The sequence below is a fragment of the Cygnus atratus genome, chromosome 1, assembly GCF_013377495.2.
Source record: "Cygnus atratus isolate AKBS03 ecotype Queensland, Australia chromosome 1, CAtr_DNAZoo_HiC_assembly, whole genome shotgun sequence".
In the NCBI taxonomy this organism is placed as follows: Eukaryota; Metazoa; Chordata; class Aves; order Anseriformes; family Anatidae; genus Cygnus; species Cygnus atratus.
Window position 1 is genome coordinate 1,563,457 of NC_066362.1, and position 8,356 is coordinate 1,571,812.

The 8,356-nt window shown below is 59.6% G+C and overlaps 1 protein-coding gene across 1 annotated transcript; it reads left to right on the plus strand.

The window, feature by feature from the left end:
• Positions 1 to 1,775: 1,775 nt before the first annotated feature.
• On the plus strand, positions 1,776 to 8,314 carry MEST (mesoderm specific transcript). The gene is given in 12 exon segments (XM_035566575.2): positions 1,776 to 1,848; positions 1,851 to 1,928; positions 2,073 to 2,152; positions 2,248 to 2,325; positions 2,659 to 2,795; positions 3,104 to 3,162; positions 3,478 to 3,518; positions 3,623 to 3,693; positions 4,170 to 4,271; positions 6,307 to 6,383; positions 6,754 to 6,817; positions 7,280 to 8,314. Coding segments are annotated over 12 exon segments (978 nt in total). The 3' UTR covers positions 7,398 to 8,314.
• The last annotated feature ends 42 nt before the right edge of the window (positions 8,315 to 8,356 follow it).

An 8,356-nucleotide genomic window follows, 5' to 3' on the forward strand; every position in this document is an offset into this window, starting at 1 on the left:
GGGGCGGGGCTTTGTTGGTGGGCGGGACTGGGGGCGGGGCTTGGGCTGCCTCCGGCCTCCAGGTGGGGCCGCGCTGGGGCTGGGGGGGCGTGGGGGTAATGGGGGGGTTATGGGGGCATGGGGGTCGTGGGGGGTCATGGGGGTAATGGCGGCATGGGGGGGGTTATGGGGGGGGTCATGGGGTTATGGGGGCATGGGGGGGTTATGGGGGCATTATGGGGGCATTATGGGGGCATGGGGGGGTTATGGGGGTTATGGGGTAATGAGGGCATGGGGGGGTTATGGGGGGTAATGGGGGCATGGGGGTTATGGGGGTAATGGGAGGGTTATGGGGGTAATGGGGGGGTTGTGGGGGTAATGGGGGCGTGGGGGGATTATGGGGGTAATGGGGTAATGGAGGGGGTTGGGGGTAATGGGGGGGTCACGGGGGGGTTATGGGGTCATGGGGTAATGGGGGGGTCATGGGGGTAATGGGGACATGGGGGGGTTATGGGGATAATGGGGGGGTCATGGGGGTAATGGGGGGGTCACGGGGGGGTTATGGGGTCATGGGGTAATGGGGGGGTTATGGGGGTAATGGGGTAATGGGGGGGTCATGGTGGTAATGGGGGAATGGGGGGGTTGTGGGGGTAATGGGGGGGTCATGGGGGTTATGGGGGTAATGGGGGGGGTTATGGGGGTAATGGGGGGGTCATGGGGGTAATGGGGGGGTTGTGGGGGTTATGGGGATAATGGGGGGTAATTGGGTTATGGGGGCATGGGGGGGTCATGGGGGTTATGGAGGCAATGGGGGGGTTATGGGGGCATGGGGGGGTTGTGGGGGTAATGGGGGGGTTGTGGGGGTAATGGGAGGGTTGTGGGGGTTATGGGGGTAATGGGGGGGTTATGGGGGTAATGGGGGCAATGGGGGGGTTATGGGGTAATGGGGTAATGGGGGGGTTTGGGGGTAATGGGGCGTTATGGGGGCGTGGGAGGGTTAATGGGGGCATGGGGGTAATGGGGCCATAGGGGGGTTACGGGGGTATCAGGGGTATGGGGGGGTTGGGGGTGTGGGGAGTATGGGAGCTTATGGGGACGGGGGGACATGGCGGGGTATGGAAGGTTATGGGGGTAATGGGGGGCATGGGGACATGGGGGGGTAATGAGGATGTGAGGGGTAATGGGGGCGTGGGGGGGCTATGGGGGCATGTGAGGAGTTTTGGGTTATTGGGGGTCATGGGGGCATAGGTGGGTATGGGGGTATCAGGGGTATGGGGGGGTTATGGGGGCATGGGGGTTATGGGGGTACGGAAGGGTAATGGGGGTATGGGGGGCTGTGGGGACGTGGGGAGGGTTATGGGGACATGAGGAGTTACGGGGGTGTGGGGGGTTATGGGGTCATGGGGGTAATGGGGACATTGGGATTGGGGAGAGTTATGGGGACATGGGGGGGTATGGGTGGGGACACGGGAAGGGCTATGGGGACATGCGGAGGGTTATGGGGGCATGGGGGGGCTGTGGGGACATGGGGAGGGCTATGGGACACGGGGGTTGTAGGAACGGGGGATTGGGTTGTGGGAATGGAGGGGGGGGTTATGGGGACGTGGGGAGGGTTATTGGGGGCCAAAGGGGGGGGTTGTTGGGTTGAGGGGGGGGGGGCGCTTATGGGGATGGGGTGCCTATGGGGACGTGGTGGGTTGGGGACGGGGGGGGGTGGGGTCATGGGGCTTTTGGGGACGGGGGTTACGGGGCGAGGCGGTTATGGGGTGAGGGCCCACGTGCTGCCCCCCCGCAGGATGAAGGAGCGGTGGGTGCAGCTGGGGCTGCTCAGCGTCCCCCTCCTGGCCGTGTACCTGCACCTCCCGCCCCCCCGCTCTCCCCCGCGCTGCTCTCCTGGCGCGCCTCCGGGGCCTTCTTCACCTACAAGGACCGCAGCATCTTCTACAGAGGTGCCGACCCCCACCCCCTGAACCCCCCCCCCGCCTCACGGCCCCTTCTGGGGGAAAACGGGAGATATTCGGGCTAAAAAAACTCTTTTTTTTTTTGGGGGGGGGGGGTGCCGTGCCCCGCGCCCCTATTTTCCCCCCCCTCAGATTCAGCCGGCGCCGTGGGCAGCTCCGACGTGGTCGTCCTCCTGCACGGCTTCCCCACCTCCAGCTACGACTGGAGCAAGGTGAGGGGCTCGGGGACGCGGGATTCCTCCCTCCCCGGCAGAGCTTTTGGGGTGAGCTTTGTGGGTTTTGGGGGCGCTTTTCTCGCCCCCCGCAGATCTGGGAGGGGCTGACGCAGCGCTTTCGCCGGGTGGTCGCCCTGGATTTCGTCGGGTTCGGCTTCAGCGACAAGCCCGTGAGTAGCGGGGCGGGAGAAGCTTGTTTCTCTTCACATCCCCAATCCCCTCCCGAAAAAGAGCGGGATGTTTTAAAGGCGGGGGGGGGGTCGAAGGGGTTCCTTGTCCCCCCCACCCTTGGCTTTGGGGTGCCTCCAGAGCACGCCTGGGCCCCTCTTGGGGAGCTGCTGGCCCAGGACGCCCCGACTGCTGTGGGACTTATCACAAACCGCTGCCCCGAGCCCCAGGCTCTTCCACTGGTGGCTTTATTTTGGAGGATTTGGGGTTGTTTGTTGTTTGTTTTTTTTTTTTGAGGGGCCAGGCCCTCACGGCGGCCCCGCTTTGCTTGGCAGCGGCCCCACCGCTACTCCATCTTCGAGCAAGCGAGCATCGTCGAGGGGCTGGTGCGGCACCTCGGCCTCCACCGCCGGAGGATCAACCTCCTGTCCCACGACTACGGCGATACGGTCGCCCAGGAGCTGCTCCACAGGTCACTGCGGCCCACGGTGTCCCCGAGCGGCCCACGGTGTCCCCGAGCAGCCCGTTCCCATCAGGGGTGGCAGGATTTGGTGCCGGGCCCTCTCCTCCTGCAGCTGAAACGAAGGCCTGGGGGGGAGTTGTTGGGCCTCATCCCGAGGCACGTCCAGGGTGGGTGATCTGAGGATACCCCCCATCCGATCCCAGCCCCTGGGGTGTTTAAATTCCTTCCCAAACTCCTTCGTATCGAGCTGGGGTGGTGTGCCACCGCTACCTGGAGGGGTTGTAGCCGCGCATCACCTCCTCCTCCTCTGTCCCCAGGTACGAGCACAACAGAACTGGGAGCATCCTGATCAAGAGCCTCTGCTTATCCAATGGAGGTAAGGCTTGCCCGGGTGGCATCGTCCAGAGAGAGGTGACACGGGTGGTCCTGGGGGCTTGGAGCCCGTCAGCCAGGCTCCGGGGGGGTTATGTACCTGCCCTCCTTCCCTAACGCTGCAACTAATTCCGACAAGGGGAATTAATCAAGGATCGGACCGAGCCAGGTTGATTCCAGACATGTATATATATATATATATATATATATACCTGTCTGTGTTTTCACCGAGATTGCTGAGGGGAAAGAAAGGGAAGGACTGGGGGATGCCGAGAATACAACTGTGCCCTCACAGCTCTGTTCTCCAAAATGTTTCCAGGCATTTTCCCCGAGACGCACCGCCCCCGGCTCATCCAGAAGGTGAGCGGCTGCCCCGGGGGGGGAAAAGCGCTCTGGAGGGGCAGGATTCGCCCTCCTGGCCGACACCAAGAGTGATGCCCGCCTGCTTTCTCCTTCTGCCCCAGGTCCTCAAGGACGGGGGCCTGCTGTCCCCCGTCATCACGCGGCTGATGAACTTTTTCTTCTTCTCCAGAGGGTGAGCTGGGGCGCCGTGCTTCCCGCGGCGGGTGGGATGGGCAGGGAGGGGGGCGAAGGCAGGAATTTGAGGAATTTGTTAGGGGAGGGATCCCTGGGCTCTGTCCCAGTAGAGGTTTGCCCCAAATCTGAGTGACCTCGGTCCCATGAGCCATTCCCGTTGGGTTGGCAGAGCATTTAATAATAAACCACATGGCTTTCCTCCATGCCCTAGACTCCTCCTCTCCTGCAAGTGAGACATCATGGGGGCAACAAAAACCCTAAACCACTCTACCTACAATACACGACCAAATAAATATCTTCACCAGCTGTTACAACCCCTCTTTGATGCCTTTGGGGTGCCTCTGGGGGATGACTTGCGGCTCCCGAGGGATTCACGGCGGAGGGTTGGGAGCGCTCGGCGTGCCTCTGCCCTGGGCTCGTGCCCGAGCTGCGCGCTAACGGGGCTGCTGCCCTTCTGCCCTGGACCCTCCTCAGGCTCGGGGCCGTCTTTGGGCCCTACACGCAGCCTTCGCAGGCCGAGTACTGGGACATGTGGACGGCGGTGAGGACCAACGACGGCCATCTTGTGGTTGACAGGTGAGCTGGGAGCGCCGCGGGAGCTCTTCGGTTCGACACCAGCAGCGTGCCCCTGTCCGCTGGCAGCGCCTCGGAGCTTGTCAGAGGTCTGGGCACAGGATGCTTGGAGCCTCCGGGTGCTTCTCTTGGGCTTTGGGGTCACTTAACCCCCAAAAAAGATGTGGGGCATGATGGAGGAGCAGCTGGGAATGGGACACGTCGCGTGGCGGGGCAGCGAGGGGGGACAAGAAACAGGGCCGCTGATGGGGAGAAATCTGGGGGCATGGTTTGAATTTTGGGGGTTTTGTTCGCAAGTGGAGCTAATTCTGGCTCTCTCCAAGCTTGGGGTTTTCGGAAGGACCTCGGGCTGGTGGTGTGAATTTGGTGGGGCTGGTTTGTGTCCTGCCCGGCACGCAGACTCCTCTCCTCCTGCTGCGGGGGCTGCAAAGACAGTGGGGGACAATCTCCAGCCAAATCACAAAGTACAATAAGGATAAAAAAATAAAAACCAGGCTCTCCAAAGGGCGCTTGTTGCCTGCCTTTTGTGACAAGAGCATTTTGTAACAAGCCCAGCCACGGGGCCGATGCGCTGCCCGCTTGGCAGTCCCGTTGGGGCAAATTCTTGTAATGTCACCGCCGGCTGCAGAGCTCGGCCCACAAATAGCTCCAGTCCCTGAAATGCCATGAGTCCGAGTATCAGGGGGTTTATTTAGCACAGCTTCCCGTCCTTGGAAAGCTCCTGAAAACCCAGCTGACGTGAACGTGCTGGTTAAAAGTGGGAGCCCGGGCCTGCTTTGTAGGAAGTGGGTCCAAAGCCACTGTTTGCCCTGGTGCCGGAGCGAAGCAGCGGGGGTATTATGGAGCCTTGGGGGTGCTAAACACGAGCCTAAACACGAGCCAGCAGTGTGCCCAGGTGGCCAAGAAGGCCAAGGGCATCCTGGCTTGTGTCAGGAATAGTGTAACCAACAGGAGCAGGGGGGTGATCATCTCCCTGAGCTCTGCTCTGGTGAGGCCGCACCTCGAGTGCTGGGTTCAGCTTTGGGCCCCTCACTACCAGAAGGACATCGAGGCCCTGGAGCGTGTCCAGAGAAGGGCTCCGAAGCTGGGGAAGGGCCTGGGACACAAGTCCTGTGAGGAGCGGCTGAGGGAGCTGGGGGGGGTTGGTCTGGAGAAGAGGAGGCTCAGGGGAGACCTCATCGCTCCCTACAACCACCTGAAAGGGAGGTGTGGGGAGCTGGGGGTCGGCCTCTTCTCACAGGTAACCAGTGACAGGACCAGAGGGAACGGCCTCAAGTTGCGCCAGGGGAGGTTCGGGTGGGAAACGAGGAGACATTTCTGCTCAGAAGGAGCGGTCAGGCGTTGGGACGGGTTGCCCAGGGAGGTGGTGGAGCCCCCGTCCCTGGGGGTGCTCAAGGAGAGGTTGGACGTGGTGCTTGGGGACGTGGTTTAGTAGTAACATTGGTGGGAGGGAGTGGTTGGACCAGGTGATCTTGGAGGGCTTCTCCAGCCTTACTGATTTTAGGATTCTCTGATTCTAAGTAACCCTTTGGTGCTCACTCACAGCCGTGCTGCGCTGCCTGGATGGAGCCGCTCCCCTCCTTTAACAATCCCGTGGCATTTATCTGGGAGCAGAGGCCCCAAATTTGCTTCCACCTGATGTGGGGAGGCTGCAAACCCCATCCTTCCACCTCCCTGACCCCGGACTACGGGGCCAGTTCCCCTTTCCCCTGCGATCTGGGGTCAGCCCCAGCCGGGAGGCAGGACTCTGACCTGGACGCCGCAGGGCACGGGGCTGGCAGCAGCAGGGCTCGGAGCCAGTGATCTGCGCTGCCCTTTTGTCTGCTGACTGCTGAAATAACAGAGCAGGCAGTTTGCTGAGCTGGGAGCTGACCAGAAGGCTGATTTTTTTTTTTATTTTTTTATTTTTCTGTTGCCGCTGCACCCGGGAGGCTGACACGGGTGCAGGGTGCCCTTGGGCATCGCTGCGAGAGCAAGCTCCGGGCTGCGCAGGCACCTCGTGGCGTCATCAGCGTTGTAACGACGGGCTTCCCTTCAGTATTTTGCAGTACATCAACCAGAGAAAGAAGCACAGAGACCGCTGGGTTGGGGCTCTGGTGGCCACCTCCGTCCCACGTGAGTAGGATTTGGTTTTCTTTGGTTTCAGGGGGGGACGTGGGGAATCGCGCCCGTCTCCTGCAGGCGCTGGCTCCTTCCACTCCTCGTGGGAGCCTCTCGTGATGAGGACGAGGAAAAGCTCGAGGAAAAGCTCGAGGAAAGCTTTGGTGTTTGCAGAGGGGGCTGAGCAAAAGACCTTTGGGCTTCTGGTTTGCACACACCCCCCCCCCCCCCCCCCCCCCCGTGTACTGAGCTGGCCTGGGGGCTTAGTGCCCTGCTGAAAGTTCCCCGAGCTCCCTGCTGGGGGTTGTGACTGCAACAAGCCTCCCCGGCCTGCTTCGAGATGTTCTCAGGTAATAAAAATTCTGTTTGTGCGGCTTTCTTGCAGTGCATTTAATCTACGGGCCCCTGGACCCTGTGAATCCGCACCCGGAGTTCCTTCAGCTGTACAAGTAAGGCGCCACCACCACGGAGCGGCAGCACGCAGCTGGGGTTTCGTTTCGAGGGGGATTTTGTCTCAGACTCTCCCCTCTGCTCATTTTCCATCCGGGCTGGTTTTTCTCCCCACCTGTAACCTACGCAGCCAGGCAGTTCGGAAGTTTAGAAATCGTTCCCCAATTTTAGGCATCAAAGTCCCAATCCTCAGTCGCAGCAATCACGCATTTGAAAACCGCGTCAGACAGTTAAGATTTATTGTCTTTTCCTCCAGTGGACCCGAATTAAGTCCAAGCACGTGGACCAGAGGCCAGCTGTAGCTCTTACGGGTTGTTGGGGTTTTATTTTGTGCTGAAGCCACGTTACAGACAGCACCCCAACTGCGCAGGAGGGCCCTGTCCCTCTCACCAGCAGCAGCTGGCTGCAGGCTGAGCCCGCTGCGGTCGCTGTGCTTACCCCTTGCTGCGTTCTTCCCCCAGAAGAGTGCTTCCCACGTCCACGGTGTCCGTGCTGGATGACCACATCAGCCACTACCCGCAGCTGGAGGATCCAACGGGCTTCCTGAACGCCTATCTGAGCTTCATCAACTCCTTCTGAGCTGCTGCTTGCTCTCTGTTTACAAGTCAGGCTTCGGGGGCAGGAAAAAACTGATTTTTTTTTTTTAATCTCCAGATCAACACTTTGCACTAACGACCCATGGTTTGGCTGCCAACCTGCTGCGTTCACACACGCAGTTAAATCCTTCGAGCAGCACAAAAGATGAGCCTGCGGGGAGGCGTGGACAAAAATCATCAGCCTAGGAGTCAGAGGATGCTGACAGCTCCTCCAGCCCTTCCTACCTCGCTTCTTGGCTGGCCAGGAGGGCTCAGGGCAGAACAAGGACACCCGAGGGGAAGCATAACACGAGTTATGTCGGTCCAAGAGTCCTTCCTGCCCTCAGGGGGAGGCTTTGCTGCTTGCCCCAGGCAGCCAGGAGCACGTTCCTAAGAGCAGTGACATGTTCCTAGGTTAGCTGCCCTTGGGAAGGTCTTGGGAGCTTCCTCAAAGCTCGGCTGTAGCACTCGGTGCTACCGGGGCAAACTTGTGCCTGGTCCCTGGAGCAATACTGGCCCTAGCAAAAGCCAAGGTGTTTTTCTGAGCAATAGCTATTTTTATTTATTTATTTTTTTGCCACAGGGAGCTGGGAGAAGTGTTTAAATTAGCATTAAAGCAGTATTCCTTCCTCACCCTGACTTGGTAAGGACAGAAACGCCAGTACATTTCCAGGGAGATGTGTGGCAGGGCGCCCCTCACGAGGAAGTCACCGCCTGGTCCTTCCTCCTTTTTCTTCCCAATCTTTGACAGCTTTAAGCCCAAAAAAGCTGCAGTGTTCTGTCGTGTTACTTGACACAAGGCTCAGAGAAGTGTTAGTCCAGAGTAGAAAGGGAAAAACCTTCATGGTTGAAGTGTAATTTCTCTATACATTGATTTTTGTCTCCTCTATTTTACGCAAAATCTTCAAAAGACTGTAAATTTGGGGGTTGGCAGATGCTGCAGGTTTTGGGTGTTTTTTAAGT